Here is a 25934-nt window from a genome sequence, read left to right on the forward strand (position 1 = left end):
ATCTGTACTTCTTATCTGGAGTCTCCAGGGCGGGTTGCTCACTGACATCACTGCGCTCCCCAGGAAGGGAATCCAGTCTGAAGCCCCAACACCTACCCCTGCTTGGCGTTCACCGCAGGGGCCACAGCCTCCCTATTCCAAGCCCCACACCTGCAGCTCTGGGGGACTGCACTGCCCTGACTCCTGCCAAAGCAGGGCTTTCAGGGAACCTGGGCAATGCCTAGAAAGTCAGCAGGAAAAACTGGTGAAGGCCAAGGACTCAGGCTCAGTGAAAACTGTGCTGAATTAGGACAGGGCAGTCAACCTGGTGCTGCCTTCAGAGAACAGGGGGCCTCCCACATCGTTGGGTCAGGACCTTCCCCTCATTCCTCCTTTGTGTCCCTTCCCACTCCATTGCCCTCATCAGCACTTCTGCTCCTGCATCCTCTCTAAACAGTGCTGTGAGACTTATGGTGCACCTGTGGCCAACAAAGCCAGGCCAGATGTGCAGGGCACAGCAGAGTCGGGAGCAAGGTGAGCGGACATTTGCCTGGGCCTGTGCACACAGCGCCCCACAGCGTGGGGCCTGGGCCAGGGCACTATCACAGCCTGTGCCCAGACAGTGAGTACCTACTCACCCGAGGGAGGAAGCCTGCCAGCCTCCTTCCCCTCAGGGCCCACAGGGGTGAAAGGTGAACAGCCCTGCCTTACCCACTCCTGTGGTTCAACACCTTCGTGGAGGTGAGCAGGTGCTGGGTGCTCACCTTGTAATCTAGCTCAGCACTGGCCTTTGGCTGTTGCTCCTGGCAGGGTGGCAAGGTCTCAGAGTCCAGGTACTGCTGGAGGGATGATGGCCTCATGAGGCTCAGGAGCTGGCTGAGCACTACCAGCTGGGGAGGAGAGAGGCGATCAGTCACGATGGGAGGCAGCTGAGCGCTTGGGGCACTTCAGGGACTCGGCCTGGATGCCCTGCTGGCAGTGGTGGCTCAGAGTGTAGGCTCTGGGGCCAGACCGCCAGCTCCCAGGCCCTGGATCCACCTCTCGCCTGGAAACTGAGTCTTATCTATAAGGTGGAGATAAGTACACGCCTTCTGAGCAAAAAGGAGGGTGCCAGTCACGCTGCAGGGCCTGGCACCGGGCGAGCCCCCTTAGCCGAGAGAACAGGAAGAGCTCGTGGGTGGATGCTGAGCCCACCTGCCTGCAGTCAGCAGATACTTGTGGCTTAGAGGGTCCCTCTACCACCAGGAAGAATGCCTGCCCTGGCTGCCACTTGCCCTGGGCCCTCTCTCCCGCACCCCTCTTTTTACGTTTAACTTGCTCCTGTGGGGCCTCAGCAGGGCTCAGGGAGGAAGAGAAGCTGTGTAGGACCCCCACTCCCCCGCCGTCCTTTGCCTTTGCCGGGAGCAGGGCAGACGCACCACCATCATGCTGCTGCTGTTTCAGCCTCCACTCCCCCAACTCCCCCAACTCCCCGACTTCCCTTCCAGAGAATTTTAAAGCAAATCCAAATGTCATTCTACCCACAGAGAGCTTCTAACAGAAAAGGATTCGGATTCCCCACCAACACTATTTATAATGCCATTCTCTTGCCCAACAAAATTACCAAGAATGAATTCCATAAATGATCTAACACCTGTGTTCAGTTTTCTCTGGTTGTCTCAAATATGTCCTCTATAGCTGCTTTGTTGGCATGGGGATTCCACACAAGGTCCACACCTTGCATTTGGTTGAAATGTCACTTAATCTGCCAGCTGTCCCACCCCACATCTAAACTGCCCATCTCTCTGAACAAATGGGCCAGTGTTCCCCACCCTCCGGACCGTGGTCCACGTAAGTCCAGGTGTCTGCAGCAAGCAATCCTTCCCACAGCCGCTGCACCTGGTTCGGGTAGCCTCAGCTGAGCCCTGACCAGGACCACCCAGCTCCCCCGGAGCTAACTTGTGGCCAGGGCAGGCAGGCGGGTAGGCTCAGAGCCTGAGCCCAAGCCCAGATCCCTCTGAGGCCACATGCAGCCCTGGGGAGGGTGGTAGTGGTGCAGAACAAGGGAGCAGAGTCAGGGGAGTTCACAGAGGCACCATCTCTTCAGATGTAGCAGGTGCAGGGTGGCCAAAAGGGCAAGGGCTTGAGCCCCTGAGCCTAGCTCCCTGCTTGAGCCCAGCCCTGCCCAGCACACCTGGCTTCCTCCCTTTGACTCACCCTCAGACACCTGCTCAGCACCCCAGCGGCTGTGGCTTAGCCCAAAAGAGCAGCTGAGCTGAGGGTTAGGAGTCAGGCCTGAGCCTTGGCTCCTGGAAGGGAGCCAGGGCTTCTTGGCTTAATGTCTGATCCTGTCAGGAGGGCAGAGGAGGAGGCAGGGAGAGAGGGAGGGAAGGTTCTAAGTGAAGAGAGGCACCATCTGGAGCTTCACCAAAACCAAGTGTGCCACCCTGCTCAGTCACTGCAAGTCTGGAGAGTTTCCAAAGCAGCACTGCCTGCTCAGGACTCACAACTGTGCCAGCACAGGGGCCGCTCTGCAGCTGGGGCCCCCAGAGCAGTCCCCAGGCAGGCAGCCTTGCTCCAGCTGGACCCTCGTGCCAGGGAGCCTTGGACAGGGCTGGGCAGAGCAGCACAAACAGAGCTGCATGTTTCCCCTCTCACTCCATGAAAACAGCTCCTCCGCTCAGTGCAGCGAGCCTCGCCCTCTGATTGCTTATTCCCTTTGGTTCCAGCTCAACCAGCCCCTCTCTCTCCAAGATAAGGGCTTGTTTGGGCTGCATGGGTCCCTGCTGGGCCAGGGCCTGACAGCACATCTTCCCACCTTGCCCTAGTTTCTGGAAGCCTGCTCCCTAAACATTCAGCTCTTGAGAACAGACACCTTCAGGCCAGAAACAAATGATCACCCAAGAAGGCAGCTCTCCACTGGTCTCAACGGTCTGCCTGGCGAGAGGGGGCAGGCCAGGTCCAGCGTGGGCACTGTCCACTCTGCCTGTCACTCCTGCGCTCAACCCCGAATGCTGCTCCTACTTGCTCAAAGGAGGACTTGTGTATGATGCCCTGGTGGCCCCTGCTGCTTCCAGAAGCCTGGATGCTGAGTGGTCCTTCTGACCAGACACTGCACAACTGCCCCTTCCCTCCTGCCAGCCCCAGCTCCAGGCCCACCTGCTTGGTGAGGTCTGCCCAGCTCTCTGGCCACCTGCAGCCCTCCAGCCCCCACCAGTCGCCAATCTGCACTCCTTGTATTTCCATAGCATTTATCACCTTCTAATGTGCTGTGTAATTTACCTATTTATTATTATCTGCTCCCCCCTCCCTTACTATAATGTAAGCCCCACGAGAGCAGTTTCATTCACTTCAGTGTCCCAGAGCCTAGCACAGGGCCTGGCACTTGGTACATATTTAATCTGTATTCATTAAATGAACTAACAAGTAAATAGCCGGGCAGTGCTGCAGCTAGTTTCCCTATAGATCAAACCCGAACCCCCTTGACGTCAGCAATGTGAAGCCCTTGTTTTTCAAACTCCAGACTGGAAGACATGGCTTGACCCAAGAGCCTTGCTGTGTAGCAAGAGGTGGTCTTCGACAAGAAACAAACTTCGACTTCCCTCCAAACCTGTTCCACCTGTGCCTTGCCTGTCTCGGTCAAGTGCCTTTCCACCCTGCCAGATGTGCAGACTTTGGAGCCCTGATCACCTCCTTTCTCTCACATCCCAGGTCCCACTGGCTGTCCTTGGGAAATACCTAGAATCTGATCACTTCTCCCACCTATGCCACTATCTCCCCAGGCCAAACCACCATCAGCTCTTACCATGGTTACTGCCATCACCTCCTTCTCCCCCACCCCCAGTAGTCTATTCTCAATACAGCAGCCAGAATAAATTTAAAAAATTTATAAATCAATGATGTTTTTCCTCTTAAAACCTTCCAATGGATCTCCACTTTGGCATGAAAGTCAAAGCCCCCACTATGGCCTGGAGGTGCTGGCAGATTGAGTCCCACTTTCCTCTCTTCCATTCCTGCTCCACTCTCTGTTTTTTCTCCAACCTAAGAGGCCTTTGCCTGTCCCAGGGCCTTTGCACTTGGTGTTACTGCTTTCCCCAGAAACCTGCGTGATTCTCTCAGGTCTGTGCTCAATGTCCCTGTTCAACTTTATCAAATAGCATCCTCCCGACAAGTCCTCTCCTCTTTCTCTGGCTTTTTCTCCAGAGCACTAATACAACCTGGCATGTCAAATATTTACTTTTTCCTTGGTCCCTGTGTCCATCCTGCCCTGGACCATGAATTTCACTAGGGAGGGACTGAGTTCTCTTCAGGGCTGTATCTTCAGTGAGTTGAGAAGCGTCTGGAGCATACTGATGCCTGAGGACAAAACCCTGCTGCTTCTGGGATGGTCTAGGGAGTCCTAGGAACCACAGGCAACAATCAGACCCTCATATTCTCCTGGAAAATGCACACCTTGGGATTGTTGCGTCCTGAACTCCTACAGAAGTCCTGATCCTCAACTTCAGTTGTCCAGCACCTGCTCCTGCTCCCAGGGCCACAGGCTGCAGCCTGAGATAGGGAGCCAAGCATTGCAGGCCTCAGGGACTTCTGCCCAGCACTCATCCCACAGTCAGTTCTCAGCCCTTGCACCCCCTTCCTAGTGAATCAGTTGATAAAGTTGGACAAGCACTTGTGCATTGATGAAGGACGAGGGAGGGATGGCCCGTGTCCTCCTACCTGCCATTCAGGACTAAAGCTCAAGGCACCAGCAGGCACCTGCAGCATGAAGTGGCAGGTGTGGTCCAGGCTGCCACCACAGTGCGAGCCAAGGGCGGGGCTGGGGAAGCACAGATGGCTCGCTGCAGGGTCAAGGGCAGGACTCTGGAGCCAGGGCCTCTGGGCTTGAATCCCAGGTCAACAACTTTGCTGCTGTGTGACCCTGAGAATTTTCCTAACTGCAGCTGCCTTGGTTTCCCCATTTGTAAAAGATGGGTGATAAACAGAGTCCTTACCACCCAGGGCTGCTGTGAGAAAGAGGTAAGCTTTGAGGTGGCCCTGGGACACAGCCAGTGCCGGTAGCGTGTTAGCCACCTCTGTTCAGCTGGGAGGTGAGGGGTGAAAGGAAAAAATGTGCACAGAGCTGCGTGCAGAGGCTGAGCTGGCCTGCGAGGAGGCCGAGAGGAACAGGCCGCAGAGATGCTGGGAGGGGGCGTGTGGGCTGAACATGGGCGGTTGTGGGGCTGAGGTGGTCCTTTGAAGGTGTGTTTCATGAGGATCCGTCTGACAAGCCAGACTGGAAAGGGGAGCGCCTGCAGCCAGAGACCTGGGAGGAGGCAGCGCAGCAGCCGGGCTGGCAGTGGAGATGGGGAAACACACGAAGGCTGAAGGCCGCGCGGACAGGCCCGAGCGGGCCCTTCTTCCCTCCAGCTACTGGGCGTCTGGCAGGCCTTGCACAGTTGTACTGCCCGCCTCGGCACAAGCACAAGCGCCGACTCAGCCTTCAAGGTTGGCTCAGGACACCTCCAGGAGCCAGTTCACCGCCTCCGCCGCCTGGCTCACACCCTCTCCTCTAGGGCCTCTCCCCCAGCAGGGCCTGCAGGCCTCCCATCGCACTCCCTTCGCTGGCCCACGCACAGGCTTTGGTCAATAAAATCAAAGTAAAACAAAACCCCAAACCTTGAACTGATGCTGACGCTGGAGTCACCTCTGACTTTCCAGTCACTGCCAAATGCTGCTGGAGGACGGCCACCCCAATCCGCCACCCCTCGTCTGCAGCTTGTCCTGCCTTCCCTGATCTCAGTGCTGCTCCCCGAGGCCCCCGCCCCCTGCTGACATTTGCTGTTGTCCGTGGGGCTCGGTGACTCCCTCTGGCTGCCACCAATGTCTCTCTACCAGGTGGTCCTCTTAATCCCTCTGGGACCACTTGGTCTTGTCCCCCTCTTCCCTGCTGCAGCTCTGCCCGCCCTGCCCCCTAACCACTTGGCGCCCCCCTCAACACTGTCTGGTCCCTCTCTTCTTCACAGAGATGTTCTGTGAAGTGACCCCTGTGCAGGCTACTCCCTCTCCCATCCCTCCCAAGGTCTCTGAAGGGAGAATGTTCTCCTTGCTCACTTACTGGCAACTCACTTCCACCAGTGTGCACCCACCAGTGTGCACTGAGGTCCTCTGTGGCCAGCACTGTGTTAGGTACCAAAGGGCAGCAGTAACAGAAGCCATTTGGTCCCTGCACTCAGGGAGCTGCTAGGGTGTGTGTGTGTGTGTGTGTGTGTGTGTGTGTACACATGTGTATACATGTGTGTACAGACCCTGAACAAATAAGAAAATATCAGGTGAACACCACGAATAATTTAAAACCAGGGTGACAGTGCCAGGGTACTTTGGGTTGGGTGATCAGGAAAGACCTTTTGGAGGAGGTGACACTTCAGCTGGAATTGGAATTACAAGAAGCTCCAGCCCTGCTAAGTTCTAGGGGAAGAACATTTAAGGCAAAGGGGACAGCCAGGGCAAAAGCCAGGCTGGGCGTGCTCTGACAAGCCAACCTGACCGGTCACCTTGCTGAGCCCGTCCCTGCAATGTCAGACTCAGCCATAGTCCACCCTGCCTGGAATGTGCTGGAACATTCTCTCAGCACTCTGGGTGAGGGGTTACACAGACTTGGCCTGTGCACCTCCAGTGGCCAGAGACACGCAGCCTTTGGCCAGGCCTGTCTTGTGTGTCTCAATGCTGAGCTGGAGGGGTCAGCAATACCCCGCACCACTTCTGGGGTTGCAGGGAGATTCTTGGGAGGGTGAGTGCATTCTCAGCTTCCCTGCCATGCACCCTGGGCTGGCTGTGACCCAGGCTGCCCCAGGGCCCCTGGAGAGATGTTCTTTGAACTGCAAGGAGGTTGTAGTCACAGCTTTCTGGAAAACAGAGGAATGGGAAGAACACAAGGCTGCCTCCCCACTGTCCACAGGATGCTTGACACTGGCACAGAGGGTCACTGAAAGGGTGTAGTTTCAATAGAACAGTATTTGTTTTTCACATATAAAAATGATATAACAGCTCTGGCTGTTGTGGCTCAGTTGGTTGGAGTGTTGGTTGGACTGTGCACCAAAGGGTCACCAGTTCGATTCCTGGTCAGGGCACATGCAAGGGGTTGTGCAGGAGGCAGCAGATCGATGTTTCTCTCTTGCATTGATGTTTGTTTCTCTCTCTCCCCCCCCCTCCTCTCTCTCTAAAAAAAAAATCAATAAAAGCATATATATATATGTGCAATTTCTTTAAAAATAATAATGATATACCAGGGGCTGCAGGAGGAGGTGTGGGAGTTAGTGTTTCACAGGGGCAGAGTTTCTGTTTGGGGAGATGTAAAAGTTCTGGAGCTGGATGGTGGGGACAGCTGCAGAGCATTCGGAATGCACTTAAGGCCACTGAGCTGGACACTTCAAAATGCTAAAAATGGTAAAGTTTATGTTATATATACTCTATCACAATTTTAAAAGAACGTAATATATGCTCCCTGCTCCCCACTCTATCCTCAGAGCCTAGCACACAGGAGGCATGTAAGAAGTAATTGTCCAATGCAAGAATATGAGTAAAAAATTCAAACTCGGCCTGGCTCTCCTGGCCTGAAGCTCCTAACCTTTGGGGAAAGCATGGGATCGAGCAGGCCAAGGGGACAGCCAAGGGGACTAGCCCACTGGCTTCCCAGGCCCCAACGGACACACCTGGCAGAGGCGCAAACTCACGTGGGCCTTCTCCTGCCAGAGGGTGAGTGTCTCAGGCTGGTCCAGCAGCCGGGCAATGACCACGAGGCTGAGCTGGCTTCGTAGCTGCCTGCGAGGGGAGAGAGAGACGGAGACATTCAGAGAGGAGGGGTGTTGACGGCCGTGTGTGGCAGGACACCCACCACAGGACAGGCAAACAAGGGAGCCGTGGGCTTTCTCCTCTGGTTACAGCATTTATTTATTTTAGAAGTACTCAAACACGGATGACGGGAAAGTTAAAAAATAAGCAAAAGGAAAAAGGAAAGTAACTGGCAATTCCAGAGGCCAGCACAGCAGTGTTCTCTCCTGTTTTTCTCTGTCCGTACACTTACCTGTGGATACACGCAGAGAGGAAATGTCAACCCTTCTGCAAGGCCCTGGCCTTTCTTCCTTTGCAGGGTTAGACCCTTGCAGCCCATGCAGGGAGTGGGAGGTGGGTCACCTGGCACAGCAAGGCCACATTTTGCTGTTGTTTTTCACCTTGCATCCAGTGACTTTCCTTTGGAGAACCTCTCTCCCATCCAGCCCAGACCTGGGCTCCCAGGGTGGGCACCTGAGCCAGGCAGGCCTGGCTCAACACCGTCCCTGTGACTGAACCACTGAGCAGTGGCCTGGGGAGTCAGCAGAGTGTGTGCCTTTCCAGCAGGGCCACTTATTTGGCAGAAGGTGATCCTACAGCTGCTGGTGGCCATCTGCCTCCTTGTGGGAGAGCCTGAAGGATGAAGCAAACAGGACAGAGAGCGCCCTGCCAGCTCCCGGAGCCCACCAGCCCCAGGACCATTCAATCGGCAGGTCAGTTGGTTGGTTGTATGAGCCAATAGAGTCCCTTTTGCTTGAGTCATTTTGAGCTGGGCTTCTGAGTCTAGCGCCAAACAGTCATGATTCATTCATGATGGGGCTGCTATCTCCTCTCTTCAGGAATGAAGACCTCTGATGTGAATTTAAGATGCTAATGTTTGGGGCTCTGATTTCCAGAGTCCTTGAGGGCTGGAGTGAGCAAAAGAGAAGAGGGGACGGAAGTGGAGACTAGAGGTTGGAGAGAGGTGATGGGAAGAGGGGTCTAGGGCCCCTCCTCCGCCCGCGCTCCCCTGCCACAGCCTCAGCCATGAGGTTACATCTTCTACACCCCCCCCCCCAGTTGTCGCCCCCACCACAGGCAGATGTCAGCCCCTAGCATGCACTTTGATGTGGTCGCAGGCCCTAATTCCTGCGGGAAGCCACCACCAGGGAAAGCAAGGAGAGGTCCTGAAGCTGGAGGAAACTGTTGGGCTGGAGCTGGCTCCTCAGAGAACGGCCCTCAGGTGACAGCACTGTGGAGGGACCTCACAGTGTGGAGAGGCAGCAGGGGAACTAAAGCAGGGAGGGACCTGGGCACAGTACGCTGTGGACAGCACTCAGGAATGACATTTCCCTAGGGAGGTGCTTTGGGCAGCAGGACTGAGCCACTCCTCAGCTGGTGCTGAAGGCTTCCCTGTACCCTCCACCCCAGGGCCTAAGGTTGCCCAGGCCCCCATGGTGCTGGGGACTGAGGGGGCGGCGCAGGCTGGCAGCCGAACCAGGGGCCTCATTTATTTTCTTCAATAGCACTTAGTGGAGAAAGTCAGAGGAATCAACAAAGCAAGAGGCTCTTGATTAAACAGAGAAAAGAGGCAGCAGCAGGCGGTACCACTACGCCCCAGAATGAACTCGAAAGAGGAGCAGGCCCGGCGCTGGGAGGGTGTGGGGCAGCAGGGCCTGCACACAGCTGGTGGGAACGTAAATTGGTGCCTCCACTCAGTAAACTGTTTGGAAGATCTACTAAAGCTGTCTGCGTGCCTACCGCACGGCCCAGCAGTCCTCCCGGGCACGCACGGAGAGACGAGAAAGGCAGAAGCACCGCACCACTGGGATGGGTGAAAGATCATCGCTAAGGGCCCTAAACGACCGACAAGCTCATCCCACAGCCTGCATGACCCTCACGGTGCCGTGTGCAAGAGGCCAGACACAAGAGAATATATGTGTGGCCCTGGCCAGGTAGCTCGGTTAGAGCATCATCCAGATATGCCAAGGTTGCCAGTTCGATCCCTGGTCAGGGCACATACAAGAATTAACCAATGATGCATCAATAGGTGGAACAACAAATTGATGTTTCTTTCTCCCTCCCTCTCTCCCTCCCTCTAAATTCAATCAATAAATAAAAACGTTAAAAAATATATAGGTATGATTTCACTTATACAAAGAACAATAATGGGCCAGTACCAGCTGTTAGGGATACTGGTGACACATGGTGGGGGCAGGCTCTGCTCACATTTCATTTCTTGATCTGGGTGCTGGTTCCACATGGAAATCGCCAAGCCATACACTTACGGTCCTGTGCTCTGTTCTGTTTGTATGTTACATTTCAATAAAATTATTACTTAAAGAAGGAATCCAGCTGGGGGAGGAGATAGGATTGCCAGATTTGGCCAATAAAAATATAGGATGCCCAGTTATTTTTGAATTTCTTATAAAGAGTAATTTTTTTAGTATAAGTTTCTACCGTGCTGTATTTGCATGTTGCATGTTATCTGGCAATCCATTCTTGATTAACCAGCATGGGGTCATCCCTGACCCTGTCTCCTGTCAGCCTTGACTTTTTTCTGCAGAGGGCCTCAGCTTCCAAGTATTGAGGAAAGGCAGCTCCATCTGGACTGCACCATGGGACAGAAAACAGGAGCCCCTCTTCCCGGGGTCCCCCACACTGGTGGGTACAGCCAGATTCTCCACCCTTAACCCCACCCTTCAGTTTCTCCCGGAGCCCCGGCCCCATCACACACCCTGCGTGGCTTCCCCCACAGTCAGTCAGGACCTGCTCTCCAGCTGCTCCCGAGCCCCAGCAGCAGCTGGCCCAGAACACAGTGGGAGGTAAATGGCCCCTCTGAGCTGCTACTCTGAGCGAACTTGCAGCCAGAGTCAGAAGTCCTGCATCTGGGCGTCAGTAATGGAAGGCAGGACTGCGAGGGACTCTTTTACCACCGTAGGCAGGCGGGGAGGGCCCACCTGGGGTGGGGGTGCTGGCGGGCAGGCAGTGAAGCAGACCAGGGTGGGTCAGGACAGGGCTGCTGTCCAGAAATGAAGAAAGCACCAGAAAAAGCACTGAGGGGGTGAGTGGGTAAAAAGAAACCCACATCTGAGAGCGGTGCTTCCCCCGTCGCCTGCATGCCCACTGCCTTTCATCCTAATGGCTTTCCCTGCCTTTTAAACAGTCCCCTGCACTCTCAGTTCCCACTGGGAGAGGGGACAGGACTGCTTTTTAATTTTAGACTGAGAACTCACTCTGCAGAGGAGAAAGAGCAAAGATGCACACCCCCCCCCCCCCCCCCCGACTGCTGGGGGCAGGCAGAGGGCCAGGCCTGCTGAGGTTGGCCTGGGCTCCTCCTCCCTGGAAGCTGCCAGACCCCACCCGGCAAAGCCTCCCCGGAACTCAAACCAGGCGGACAAAGTGGGATGCAAAAGCCACTGGAGCCGGCCCAGCCACTGTCATATAAGGCAAGGCTCCAGCCCTACGCTCACAGCGGGCTTCGCCTCGCCCAGCCCCCGCCACTCCCACGGGCCTCCCTAAGATCAGGACACTGGATCAGCACTTAGAGGAGCCAAAGGGCTGGGAAATTTGGAATTGGTTTTCCAAACACCCAGCAGAGCGGGAAGTGGAACGCAGGCGCACTGCTTCCCAGCCTCAGGCCTCCTGTAGCTCCTACCGGGGGAAGCTTAGCCCGTCCTGGTGCCCTAGTCTTTACTCCTTTGGAGGCCCTGCCAAGGTTCAACTACCCTAAAAGGCCTGCAGGCATCTGGCCAAAGGCGTGAGCCACCTTTTCCATGTCTCTAGGGCAGCTCAGGAAGCAACAACAGTGGCCTGTTCCGCTGGGGAAATGCCACCCAACACCCTGCCTCAGGGCGGCTGCCGAGTTTGCCTCTTGGGCTGCCTCTCATGTCTCTGCTGCCTCTCACCCACCTGCCCTCAGCCCTCCACTTGGAGTCTCCATCCTGTGCACAAGCACATGCTGCCCAGGCAGAAAGAACCAGGGCCTGGGCTAAGAGACGAAGGCCACCGCCTCCGTGGTCTGCAGTCTTCCACACATGGCATGAGGCACTGTCGAATGTGGGCACACAGCGGGTACAGAAAGAGACGGCAGGGTACAGATAGCCACAGACCTGATCATCAAACCACCTCCATGTGGCAATGCAAAGGATCTACCCTCTTCAATGTGGATGAAATCCACCAAGTGCAGATGCTCCTCTGGGGCAGCAGACATGAGGGAGAACTCTGCCTGATTCCGTTTCTGTACTTGTTCAAACCACGCAGGGCCAATCTGTGCGATGGGAGTCGGGGAAGGGATTTCTTTGCAGAGGGAATGCCTGGGAGAGGCCTGGGGGCTTCTGGGGAGCAGGTAACATCTCTCCTGTGATGTAGTGGTGGTTACAAAGATGGTCCCCTTTGTAAAGTGCACTGCGTGTCCACCCCGGCTGTGTCATTTCCTGATGCATATTATAACTAAGTAAAAAGGTTACTGCTATTTAGTAAATAAAGTTCATGTGGACAGTCTGAGACACCTCCCTCCCTCCCTCCCTCCCTCCCTCCCTCCCTCCCTCCCTCCCTCCCTCCCTCCCTCCCTCCTCATTTTTGGTATTATAACCTCAGGCTTAGAAAACACCTTAACAGTCACCTCCTCTAACATCTGCCTAGTCGTCCACTTGAGTCTGCCCTCCACATGCCCCACGGAAGCTTCAGTGTTTCCTGGCTACCCTGCTTGTGGCACTCCGGCTACAGTCTTCTCTCCTCTGCTATCCTGGATTGGGTCCTCTGAATGCCGCTGAGGGTTGCAAAGCATTCAGGTCGGGGAGGTGCTCAGAGCTGAGGCTGGTGTTCATTTTCAGAGGCCCAGCGACACTGTGCAGTTAACGGATTGAACCCAAAGTCTTTTTCACAAGTCCTGCTGTCAAATCCCATTTCCTACATCTTGTGCTTAATTGTGCAGCTGGGTCTCTCTTTTCTACCCAGCCCGTCATTATGGTCTGTTGGGATCTTCTGGGATCTTCAGTTTGCTGTCAGTTGTATTCATGTCATGTGTGAATCGGACTATTGTTCCACTAATGGCCTCATTGAGAAGCTGGCTCTGCCCTGGTCAAGCTGTTGGTGAAGACAGAACCCTGGTGGCCAGAGGCCGGTCCCAGGGAGACTCTTATGGCCAGCAGTACCTTTTGATGATGAGCCCATCTAGTTTCACATCACTCAGCCCACATTTCCTTAACGTTGTCCACCTTGTCCAATGACAGTCTCTATCCAATGCCCTGGATAAACCTAGAAGGACCCCAGAGTACTTTCTGGCTGTCGTGTCAGAAAAGAAATGCAGCTAGTCTGATATTCGTCCCTAGGAATCCTGGACAGCAGCGCTTCCTTCTGCTATGCGCTCACAAGGCCACCTCCAGGGAACTGCGCTGAGGGAGGAAAGCTCCTTCTGCAGTTCCCCTCACCAGCTCCCAGAAGCTCTCCTACCCCAGGGCACCCCATCTGCACACCTCCCAGGACTGACAAGGACACCCCTCCACTGGAGGACTTCACCTCATTCTGCACAGCCAGATACTGTCGTACAGTCTCCTCCACCACCTTAGGCGTCAAGTCCCTTCCATCAACACTTGAGTCCAGGTGAAACATTATGCTCCTGGACAAAGACGGACGCAAAGGAAGAAATCTGTAGTGTTCTCTCTCCAGCAGTGTTAACATTTCACTGTCAACCCAAACAGTGCTCCTTGTTGCAAAATAACTGCGCGCCGCTCCGACGGGCCTTAGTTTTCCCCACAGTATTATCACTGGTCCATGCTGTCTATTTGCCTCGCTTTTGAACCCTTTCTCTCATCTCCCATCTTTCAAAATCTGAGATCCTGCAGCCTTCAGCTACCTCCCGCCATTTCCCTCACTGGCTCATTTGCAATCCATAGTCAGTCTTATCGAAGGTCTCCTAGCCCACCTGAGCCATCTTTGTTTTTGGAGTCTGTTACTAAAAAATCACCTCTCTGTCTATGCTTTTTGAATTCTGCCCTCCAGAAGCAACTGCTCCACCAGCATGCTCACTGAGCCCCTCCTCGCCAGGCTCCAAGGACCAGAAAGCAAGGTCACTCTCCCCCCTTGAGAAGATGCTCCAGCCCAGGGGGTCTGCAAAGGGTGCCAGCAACCAGGGGCTGTGGCAGGAGGCTTCTGGGAAGAGATGCCTTGCTCTGAGCTAGTCTTGAGGGTGAGGAAAAGTTTATCAGACAAAGGGAAGGAGGAGAGGGGGAAGAGGTTTCTCTAAGAAGAGAGGACAACCCTGGCCATGTGGCTCAGTTGGTTGGAACAGCGACTTGATATGCCAGGGTTGTGGGTTCGATCCCCAGTCAGGGCACATGCAAGAATCAACCAATGAAAGTATAGATAGATGGAATAGCAAATCGATGTTTCTCTCTCTCTGCCCTTCCTCTTTCTTTAAAATCAATTTTAAAAAATTAAAATAGCCATAGCCAGTTTGGCTCATTGGTTAGAGTGTCGGCCCTCAGACTGAAGGGTCCCAGGTTCGATTCCTGCCAAGGGCACGTACCTCGGTTGCAGATTCGATCCCCGGCGCTGGTTGGGGTACCTGCAGGAGGCAACCAATCGAGGTGTCTCTCTCACATCCATGTTTCTCTCTCTCCCTCTCCCTCCCTCCCTTCCACTGTCTCTGGAAAAAATATCCTCAGGTGAGGATTAAAAAATAAAAATAATAAAAAAAGAAGAACAGGGACAAATGCTCATGGTTTTGGTGGCAGCAGATTTAGGATCTGCCTGGAGCATGGCAGCCTGTGGGGGATGGGAGCTGGAAGAGGGGAGAGGGTAGAACAGGGAGAGGCCAGAGGCCCTCATATGTGAGTCTGGGCTGTTTAACTTCATCCTGAGAACAAAAGCCTAAGGGATTTTAAGCCCAGGAGTGACATGGCCGGATGTGTGTTTGAAGGAAGGTCACACTGCCGGACAGTGTTTGTGCGGGGGGTTGGTTAGAAGGGAGAGAGCCTGGAAGGAGACAGCTCCAATTCCCTGGTGGAAGCCCAGGGCGTGGTAGTAAGAGCTGGGACAGGGGTAGGCCCGGTAGGATGACAAGGAGAGATGAGTACTGTGGGAATGGGGAAGCCCGAGGGGACAGAAGGTGCCCACACACTCCCAGGCTTCAGGTAGTGGGCAGGTGCTAATGCCACCATGGGGCCATGGACAACTGGGGGAGGTGGCCTTCCTTGGAAGCTGGTGACTTTTGCTTCACACTGGAAATACCTGCCCACACAGATCTGGTGCTGAGATGAAACGTCTGGCTACAGGCATTGCCTTGGGAGCCCCAGCATGGAGCAGGAGTCGGAGCCATGATGTGGATGAGATGGGGGGGGGGGTCTCGGGTGCAGGATCACCCCCGGAGGGGAGTGAAGGAAGCAGGTCTGGGCCAAGGGGAAAGCCAAGCCCAATGCACTCACAGCAAAGCTGACCCCGCAGGGAGCTCTGGGGCTGGCGAGGTCCTTCAGAGACATCCCGGGGCAGGGCCTTTGTACCCCTGTCACTTGGCTGCTCCCTAGGAAGGCGCACAACCTTGAGGAAAGCCAACTCCTGGGGTGGGCTGGTAAGGCAACAACACTCCAGCAGCTGGTAGGGGCACTGGAGTTCCCCAATGGCCAGAGCACCTCGTGGGGCAGTATGGACAGAGCAGCACAGTACCCGGCCCAGAAGGTGCCCTGAGACTGTGCCCAGTGACAGAGAAAAGGGCCTGGGACAGAATCCCGAGGCACAGCAGGCTCAAGGGGTAGTGGAGGATGGGCAGTCAATGATGGCCACTGAGGAGGGGCGCAGAGGGGGAGGGAGATGGGAAGAATGGTGCAGGAAACCAGGGAGGGGGAGGACACACTGTTCACGAGAAAAAGCCATTAGGTCACGGGTGGCAGAGCTGAGGTGGAGTGGCTGGTGCCAGGCAAGGTGGTCCTCTCCACTTCTGGCTCCTTAAGTCATTCCTACTGCCTCCCTGCACACACTCATCAAAGTAGCCGGATCCTTTCCAGCCACCACCCCGCCCACTCCTGGCTTCGCGACCTGCTCTTCCTGTGCTGGCCGCCTCCCAGCTCCAGCCATGGCCCCCTCACCCCTAGACATGACCTTCATCTTTGTGTCTTGTTCCTCCAAATTCTGAAACATTGAGGGGTTTTTTAAACCTTGGCTGCCTCCTTCTAGAATGTTCTGAATGTCTGTCTTCTCAGGTGAGAACTCCCTATAACACTCTGAGCTCTGAGGAATCCAGCATGTGTCTAGGGTTCAGAGAAGGAGCAAGAGGAAACTGGGGGATGGAAAGTTTGGAGGTGCAGCAGGAGGTGGAGGGAACGGTGGGTGGAGATGGAATTGTTCTAAGGTAGGAGATTCAAGAGGGCAATTATTTGCTGAGGAGAAAGAGCCAGTAGAGAGTAAAAAGCTAAAGGTACAGGAGCAAGAAGGGGTGACTGCAGAAGAAAGATTCTGGGAGAGCTTGGACCACTGGGATCCTGAATATGGGAGGAGGGGTCAGGAGGGACATCCTGGCAACGTGGGACATGGAGGGAACAAGGTGGCCTTGGAGAAAGCTATGGCCCTCCTGGCCGTGTCACCACTCTTGTACCCAGCACACAAAGACGTGATGACTTTGAGGCTGCTCTCTTCCACGGCCACCTGATGTCTGCTTCATCAGCCAGCTCCCCCTGGGCGGTCAGAATCCCGCTGCTTCAGACAGAAAGGGACTATGTTGAGAGGATGCTGGGGAGCTCTGGAATTCAAGGGAGATGAAGACCTGAGATCGAAAACCAGTCAGGAGCCCAGGGACACAGGGCAGCAGTGAGAGGGCAAGGTCCCTGCCTAGGAAGAGTGGGGAAGGCTGCTGTCGGGGCTCCTTCCCTCAGGAGCATCTATCTGCCTGGTGTGCCAGCTCTAGTTCCTAGGAGGTGACAAAGGACTATCTGGCCCTTGGCTTCTGTGTAGAGGGAGGCACAAGGAGGAATTTCCCCCAACACGGGAAGGATGCCCAATGCCTGGGAACAACTGTCTCCCCTCCCTAAAAAAAAAAAAAAAAAAAGCCAAAACTGAATGTATCGCTCTCACAGAAGCAGAGATAAGGAGAGAGCCAAAGGTTGGCCCTTATTTATTCATCAAATATTCAGTGAGCACCCGGGGGCTCTTCTAGTCACTGTTCCAGGCACTGAGGACATGCCTGCAGGGAGCTTGCATTCCAGTGGGACAGGGGCAGATGACACACAGTAAATGCCAGGACCATTGATATTTGATGCTAAGTCAGGAAGAAAAACAAAGAAAAGGAAAGTTCTGGAAGCCCTGAGGAGGGAGCTAATTTGGAGAGGATGATCAACTGAGGTCTCTCCAAGGAGGTGACGTTTGGGCAGAGAACACAATGATGTGAAAGTGTGAGTCTCCTGCCAATGTGGGGGAAGGGGAGTGTGCTGGAAAGAGGGGACATCAAGACACAAGTCCCCAGTGTGTACCGGGGACAGTGAGGGGCAGAGCACTGGGCAGGGGCCATCTTAGAATGCTCTTCCCTGGGGGATTCTTGGACAGGAAATGATTCAAATTTTTTGTGGTAGTTCTTTTACTGCTAAATGTCCTAGGTGTGATAACTAGTGTTTTTAAAAAAAACACACAAAACCCCACAAAAAAACTCCAGGGCCTTCACTTTTTGAGATACCTACTGAAATAAAATGATCTGGGATCTGTTTCCCAATGATCTGGGGCAGGAAGGGTAGGAGAGCAGGTAAGGATGAAAGGAATCACCAAGGCCATAGTGAATGTCTGTTGAGATGGAACATGGGTGCATGGAGCCCATTACACTTTAAAGTCATTTGCTTGATTTGGCCAAGCTGCTCTCCAGAGCGATGGCAGAGACATGCACACCATGAACAAAGGAGGAGCGGCCTGCTTCTGCATATCTTGCCGACACTGGGCAAAGAGCTCCTGTCATCGTCAGGGCCAGTTTTGTGATGTTTAAGGAAGCCTTGGTCTGCTCTGCCATCTGACCAGGCAAATGGTGACACCCTCCCCTCTGCTCTGAGGGCCCCCGTGAAGCAACACGCAGGAGATATTTAATGAGCATTCAAGGTGGTGATGTAGGGTGCGTGAGGAAGCCCATCAAATTTTAGGGGGGGGCAAAAGCAGCCCTCAGCTCATCTTCCTCCCAACAGGGTTCCTGGTTGTGGCGGCAGAGGCCTGCTGGGAACACGTGCTGGGCCTGGACAGAAGCTGGAGGCCAGAGCCACCCCGGAGGGGCCATGGTACCCAGACAGACTTTCCTCCAAGAACCTCCCCTTCAGGCACTTTTCTCTAGTATTTTTCCATTTTTCATGGTTAAGCTCAACTTTGCCTTCAACCTATACCGCATCCCTTAAAGTCTTGGTCAACAAGGCGGGTGGGGAGGCCTGCCACATCACTGTTCAAGCTTAGTGCTTAGCCAGTGGGTAGACTAAGAAGGTGACAGCCCACGGTACAATGATATGCCTTCCTTCCTGGGCTCGGTCTGGACACTGGGTCCAGCAAAGGCAGGACACCGCCACCAGAGGGGGAGGGGGTGGGGGTAGGAGCGGGGTGGGCAGCTAAAGGCCACAGCGAGCACAGTGTGGCTGTAAAGAGCATGAGCAGCTTTCTGATCCTACCTGGGACGACTGAAAACAGGCCTCGAAGTGAAAAGAAGGGTGGGAAGCGCACGCGCACAGGTACAATAGGTGAGGTGGCGTAGGCACAGTTTCAACACATACCCCTTGATGTCTTTTGAACTCTGTTCTATTTAAACACTTTATGTTTTTAGAGAAAGAAATACAATAAAATATCTAAGTAAGTGAATAAGTAACACCAGTCCAGATGGTGAGCCTCCTTCCTGGTGGAGCACTTGGCAGGAGGTGTGGCCCTGGTTGATGTGTCTGAAGGCAAGGGAGGCTGCTCATTTTATTCATTCCTGGCATTTAAGGGGCACTAACCAAGGGCCTGGGACTACAGAGAGGCACTGCAAAAGACACTGGATCCTGGAATAAGAGCTTCGTGCTGCTAACGGATGAATGACGCCTTGTTTTAGAATATGATGAAGGTGAGACAAAAAAATTGGTATTGAGTCTACTGGCTCTTTGGGGGTGGAAAAAATACAAATTAGATCCCTGCCTCATACTTATAAAAAACAGAGTCCAGATGGGATTAAGAGCCAATAGAAACAGAATTATATCAGTAGTGAAAGAAAATAGAACACAGTATTTTTATGAGTCTTAGGGCAGGAAGGCCTTCCTATTCAGGATAGAAAGATTCTATTACAATCATTTCTCTGTGCTATCCAGTCAACTTTTCTGTAAATCTAAATCTATTCTCAAATAAAAAGTTTATTTAAAAAAGAAAAAAAAATTCAGTTCACTGAAAGATAATCATGCACAAAGGTTTAAAAAGGGGAATTTATAGCCTTAGGAGAAAGTGCAGTGTTTCTGAAACACACAATGAGCAATATATGAATCAATATAAGAGAAAGATAAATGACCAGATGGAAAAATGGGCAAGAAATAGCAACGATAATTTACAATAAAAGAAACACAAAAGGCTAATAAACACATGAGAAAATTCTCAATTTCACTGGCAATCAGGGAAATAAAAATTAGAACCAAGGATGGCATTTTTCACTTACCAGATTGACGAAAACTTAAAGACAAAACTGAGAACACACAGTATCAATGACAATGTGGAGAAACAGGCATTTTCACATCCATTTAGTGGTATTAGTCATTGGCACAGTTTTTTTTGGAATCCAAATTTTAAACGTGCCTACATTAGGACTACAATTTCAAATACTACAAGGAATTTATCCTATACAAATATCTGCATGAATGTGCAAAGGTCGTACGCATGGATAGTCAGTGGACAAGGGTCCTGAGTTGGGGGCCTGACTGTACGTACATACACTAGGGAACACTGTGCAGTTATGGAAAGGAATATCCTTCATGATGTGTATGCATCTGCATGTATACAGGGGTATGTATATGTGTGTATAGCCCAGTTCTTTCAAACTTAGAGCAAAAACTTCCCTTTCAGGACTGTAGAGAATAGCACCTGCACACTGTGGAAGGAGGTGAACAAACTCAACCCACAGGGAGATATGCCCCCATCCGCTGGACCTGGCCTCCATCTCGCCTCTCTCCTTCCTTCTCCCACTTTAGGCCACAGTCTTTGGGGATTTTCTGATCTTCCCTGAGCAGACCACTCTCCAGCTCCTCTCCTCTCCTGGCTGACCCAATTTACAGCTCCTCCCACCTAGAATGACACCCCTTCCCACTCTTCCAACCAGGCCTGTCCGGGGGCCCACCTCAGGAAGACCCCCAGCCTTCAAGGTACCTCCTTGCAGCTCCTGGCACTGGCCCCCTGTAGCTCCTTCCCCAGAGTGGCTTCTAGGGGCAGCTTGGAGTTTTATTTATTTTTATTTATTTTTCCATCCTCACCTGAGGATATTTTTCCCATTGCTTTTCAGAGAGAGTGGAAGGGGGAGATAGAGAGAAACATCGGTGTGAGAGAGACACATCGACTGGTTGCTTTCCATATGTGCCCAGACCCAGGCCGGGGATGGAGCCTGCAACTGAAGTACCGAACCTGGGACCCTTCAGTCCACAGGCTGATGCTCTAACCACTAGGGACAGCTGGGAGTTTTAATTCAGGCTCATGTCCCCTGGGCCCAGCTGGGTTTGATCATGCTGAGCCCAACTCTAGTCCTAAGATGGGGGCTCAATCTCCTTCCTGTGAATCTGAAGGAGAGGCAGCCATAAGCAAAGAAACAAGTAGTAAGATCTTTTCGAGCAGAGATAAACGCTGTGTAGAAAGTCAAGGCAGTGGCAAAGAAAAGTGGGCAGGGACGCCACAGTCACAAGCTAATTGTGCAAGACAATTGTTTTGCTAATAAAATCATGGTAAGAAAATTAGGCTTTTTTTTGTTTGTAATGAACTCATTAGTGAGTTATATTTTTAGTTTTCTCCTGGGTTTTAGAGAACGTTGAGTGTGGGAGGTTTGTTGAGACTGATGGGGATGGTTCTGGATCCCCATGCCCCACCTGTCACAGGGGCGGGATGAGTGTCAGAGGGAGGAGGCAGAGGTAGAGAAGCACCCACCTGCTCCGGGAGGTCACGTCCGGGAAGAACTGCACAACGGCCAGCAGATTGTGGTGGTGATCTGACACCAAGCTCAGGGCACAGCACAGCTGCTGGAGCTGTGGGGAAAGCCAGCACCATGGTAGGTGAGGGAGGGGCTCCCTTCCACCTTGACTCTCCACCAGCCCACTCGGAGGGTAAGAGGGCCAGTCATAGAAGCCAGGGACAGGAGGGATGTTCCCTGGCATTCCAATGACCTCATGACCTTGGAGCAGTGCTGTCCCCATCCAGGGTATGCTAAGGGTAACTCGGGACCTTCTAGAGGAGGTGGGGCTGGGGTTGGGCCCAGGGCTCAGTGTACCTTCCCTGGCCATTCCTGGATGTTCTCGAGGAGCAGCAGCAGGAGCTGCTGGAGGTCGGTGTTGGGCAGCAGGCGTAGCCTCATGTCCAGGCCAGCTCTGCACAGCAGCTCTATCAGGTCCAAGAGGTTTCCATCAGTGGTGGCCTCTGGCTGTGCTTGGGCACATAGTGTCAGGAACTGGAGAGCAAGAGAAAACACGAGGGCAGTGGTAGTCTTCCTGGGAGACAGGGTAGGCAGCAGGGGTGAGCACTGTGAGCCCCTTGGCCATGCTGGGTAGGAGCTGAGATAAGCAGGGAGGCCAGAGGCCAGACCCCATGGGGTCCTCAGGTGGCTGGTGATGGCGTGGAGAGCGTGAGCGTTCCGGTGTCAGTGCTGACAGGCCATATAATGCCTGCGTGGTGCTGAGCACAGTCGGTGCTACATGGAACTCACTGAGCTACCTGGCTGAACAGGTCTGGACTGTGAGCAGAGAGAGCCATTTAACTCACCTTATAGATATAGCTCAGGTTGATGTCCAAGGCGGTCTCCTGGGGGGCGTCCTGCTGCTCACGCCAGCTCCGGGAAGCCTCACTTTGAAGCACTCTAAGGCAAGGCAGAAACAAAGGGAAGGAAATAGGAGGCATGGGCACCAGGGGAGAACCGAGGCAGAGAGGGGGCCCGTACTCGCTCAAGAGCGCAAGCCCAGGATGATCCACTCAGCCTGGGCCCCATGTGTGCTGGTCTCTCCTGCTGTGTAACAAATTACCCCCAAAAGCAGAGTCTTGAAAACAGCATTATTCTCTCACACAGCCTCTGAGGTTCAGGAATGCAGGAGCAACTCAACTCAGGGTTCTGGCTCAGGGTCTCTTAGGAGGTTGTCCCCAAGATGTTGGGGGATGGGGCTGCTGTCTCAGGCTTGGCTGGGCAAGGGGAGCTACTCCCAAGCTCACTCACACAGTCAGCAGGCTTCAGCTCCTTACCTCTCCACAGGGCTCCTTGACATGGCACCTTACTTGCCCTAAAGCGAGTGACGGGGCGGGGGGTAGGGGGGAGATATGCCTGGGACAGAAGCTGCAGCCTTTCACACCTAACCTTGGAGGTGACATCCCACCACATTGCTGATCACTCTTAGCCACACCGGGCCAGCATGACAGCTACCATTCTGGTCAGTCCCCTCCAGTGGCAGTTTTCAGGGACTTGGAAACCAGAAAACCATAGCCCATTATCCCAAACAGTCTTCCTCAAAGGAGTTTTCTGTCCAGCCAGGTGCAGTGAATGCCCCAAAAGTACCCGAAGTCAGTAAGTCAGGTGAAAATCAGAGCATGACGACCCTTGAAAACCTTTACAGGCGTCACACTAACACGCCTTGTACTGACAAGCCCAGTACAGGCCCTGTTCCCGAGTGAGGGAACAGACCTGGTGGAGTCCAGATGAAGTTAGAGGCTAGGGTCATATAAAAAACCCTTGAAGACTGGAGTCACACTCAGGGTGGCAGGACACTCCCAGAGACAGCAGGCCGCACCGCCCTCTGCACAGGCTCCGCAGGACAAGCTCACTGGATAGAGGACTGAGCAGGACGCCTGCCCTCAGGGATCCTGTGTGGCCAAATGTATATTGTTGATTTCAAGTAAGTGAGGTGAGTTTATGAAAAGGCTCCCTTTGTGTCTCATCCACTGTTTCACTCTTGTTGACTAGCCCGGAGTCCTGCTAGCAGCGGGCTCTGGATAAATGAAGACGCCGATAATGCCAGCAGCACTGCCGACAACACTGGCCACTGCCATCCCGCACACTCCAGGGAAAGGTCTTTGCTCTTCTTTACGTGGCACTCGTGTGGCTTCTCAGAGGGAAAGGAACTAGGGAAGTCGGTGCCAACAATCAAAGTTGGGGGCACAGGGCAAAGGCTGGGTCTGCCGTTCTTCCAGATCTTAGTGTTCATTAGAGCCAGGGGATGGGTGAGGCTGGCACTTAGGTCTGGGCGCATGTGGGCTGTGCCAGTCCAAGGGGAGTAGCTCCTGTGAGCAGGCCCAGGGTAGGCAAACATGGGGGAGGTGCTTTCAGATTTCCCAGAGGGTGGGGCATCAGAGTGGGCTGGGGCCTCTGTCAGAGAGCAGTGGGCTTGCAAACAGTTTGGTGCTGCCCAGGGGAGGTGGAGTGCAGAACAAGGTGGAGTGCAGAGATGGTGACGTCTTCTCCCCGCTGGCGAGGGGAAGTGCGGCTGTGACAGAGCCTACTCATCCTTGGGAGGGAATGCCAGCCCCCCAAGTGGAGAGGGGACAGCCTCTGGGACACTCCAATGTTTCCCTGGGCCACCTCTCCTGGGGACCAGCGGACAATATAGCAGGGTCCTCCATTCCCTGCCCTGAGGAGCCACTTGACTGAACCGTTGGCGTCTGGGACTGCTATTCTGGGATGCAGCACCAGCTGATCCGGGGCCTCTACCACCGCTTGCAGCAGGAGGCCATGGAGCACAGCAATTCCTGGCCTAGCAACCCTACTCCCCTCCTGCACTCGGCAGGTAGGAGTGAGCCAATGTGACTCCATGAGCAAAGCAGCCTCATCTGTGATGCTCCTGAGCCCCTGTCCTCGGCCCTCCTGGTCCTTGACTGGCTAGGTCAGGCCTCAAAGCCCCGCGAGCAGCACCAGGAGCTGGAGTCTGGGTCACAATGACTGTTCTACCTTCACTGAGTAATCTTAAGAGGTGCCCATCACTCAGTTTCTGTATTTATTTTCCCAAGGGTTGAAAAAATTAGTTACTAACTGTAAGGAGCTCCAACATTCTCAGCAGAAGGAGGGTAAAGAAGTGGATGGGCACCACCACCACCACCACCAAGAGCTGCTCTGAGTCGGTCAGAGGCCCCACACGCAGGCTGCTGGCAGGGTGCTCCCTGAGGTCTGCCTCACTGAGCCAAGCCCGGCCTGTCATCTCTGCTCCTAGGTGCTGAGGAATCGCTATAAGCTCATGGAAAGGGAGGGAGAGGTAACTTTTACCTGGATAGAATCACACTATCCCAAGAGGGCAAGTGACCAACAGGGCGCCCTTTCACTGGATTGCCATTTAGTCACTCTGCTTGGCCTCTGCACCAACTTACCCTTTCAGAGGCCCCAGTGGAGGAAGGCTTCCAGCCCCAGGCAGTGGCACCAGGCCTGCTGCTCTTCAGAGGCCAGGCCTGTGTATCTGACCAGGGCTCTGCAGCTGGGTTTTGTGATCAGTAGCAGCCCTTCTCTCTTCCCAGGTAGGACTAGTAGTCATGTGGCAAAGCCCTCTGAGAGTGCTGGAGTCTCGTTTGGTGTTCACACTCCAGTCCCAACTCCTTTGCTCCCCCCACCCCAACATCTTCCTGACTTCTCCCGCCCCAGCCTCATCTCTGGCAGAGGGCTACTCTATGTGCAACAGGCGGACATCAGTCCACTACAGAAGGGCTGTGTCTTTCTGAAAGGAAATCTCAAAGCTCTCCATAAGATGGTGATGGGTTTAAGAAAATCTGAGATTAAGAACAGATGGTGGAAGACCTGAATTTCTCATAGCAACAGGAAAGGCAGCCAAGTCACAGGGCCACTCGCAGAGACTGCTCGGCCCGTGTTTCCAGCCTTGGCCATCATGAGGTTCTGTGGATGCCCCGCAGGAGACCCAGAGCATCTGTTCTGTCCTAGATGGGGCATCCCTGGAAGTCGACAGAGAAGAGGTGTGACTGAGGTGGACCCAGCTGGCACAGGACGAGCCTGCTCTGAGCCCAGTCAGGAAGAAGAGGAGGGTGGTGGGGAGAAGGCAGCCAGCCCCGCAGTTGCTCTTGTGGCCCATGTATCCATGAAGGAAGGCACACCCTTCGTGGAGGAGACGCTGGAACCTGCTTCCTGCACACCCTAGACATGTCATCTTTCCACCTTATGACTCCCAGAGCTTCCCTAAGCTCAGTTGCCAGCCAGCCAGCCACGAAACACACCTGAGCATCTTTGCCACTGCTGCCCCGCAACGGAGGTCACAGGAGCGGTGTCCAGGACCTGTCTGCTTCTCTAAAAGAAGCTGTGCCCAAGCAGATAAACCTTCCCAGGCCTGGTGATCTGGCAGTGGTCCCACCCTGCTCTTACAGCGTTGTAACAGGGAGATTACTCCTGTAGCCATTGCCTGCTCCTCGGGGCCAGTTCTAAATCCTCTTGGGAAATGGTGTCAAGTGAAAGCCCAAGGTGTGGGGCCCAAGGAAAGAGGCAGAGCTGTCGCTGAGCAGCTCTAGTGGTGCTCTGGGCCTGGCCTGAGGATGACGTGGCTCTGCCTGCCTCCTGTGCAGGGCTAACTGCACCTGGCAAAGCTGAAGCCTGCATGCTGGGGGTGTTCCCAGATATCTGAGATGACATGTTCCAGGGCCCACCTGTTTGCCTCCTGTGGCCTCCAGGCAAGTTGGATTTGTCCTGAGGCATCAGTGGCAGGAAGCCACAGAGAAGGGAGTGGCGAGGGCAGTGGCTCTGCAGAGTGCAGAGTGGACTGAGTGGTTATAGGTCTCCAGAACCACCTCCCACTTTCCAAGCGGACACCAAGTGCTCATCAGAACAGCTGGAAGGGGCTCTTCCAAAATCCATAGCACCCCCACCCTACTTCCGACGTGCATTTGTTTTCTGAGTGTAATTCTCTCCTGAGTCATCCTAGCTGGTGGTGTGATTGCAGCTCTGTGCTGGGAAAGAGGCTTATCACACCAGCTACGCAGCTACAAGGTGGGGGGGGGGGCTGGAATTGCAGGCGGCGCAGACTTGGGGCAGTTACAGCAGAGCTGGTGTGGTTTGG

General features: G+C 54.0%; 1 protein-coding gene across 1 annotated transcript in view; it reads right to left on the reverse strand.

The window, feature by feature from the left end:
• Positions 1 to 25934, reverse strand: part of FAM178B (family with sequence similarity 178 member B) — an 84086-nt gene that overhangs the window by 18427 nt on the left and 39725 nt on the right. Inside the window, exons 9-13 of the mRNA XM_087823771.1 lie at positions 21670 to 21763; positions 21182 to 21358; positions 20842 to 20939; positions 7668 to 7755; positions 744 to 869 (exon numbers count right to left, since the gene is read on the reverse strand). Of these exons, the coding sequence (XP_087679897.1) occupies positions 744 to 869; positions 7668 to 7755; positions 20842 to 20939; positions 21182 to 21358; positions 21670 to 21763 (583 nt within the window). The remainder of the gene's footprint in view (positions 1 to 743; positions 870 to 7667; positions 7756 to 20841; positions 20940 to 21181; positions 21359 to 21669; positions 21764 to 25934) is intronic.

The sequence above is a fragment of the Miniopterus natalensis genome, chromosome 13 (assembly GCF_054644295.1).
Source record: "Miniopterus natalensis isolate mMinNat1 chromosome 13, mMinNat1.hap1, whole genome shotgun sequence".
NCBI lineage: Eukaryota > Metazoa > Chordata > Mammalia > Chiroptera > Miniopteridae > Miniopterus > Miniopterus natalensis.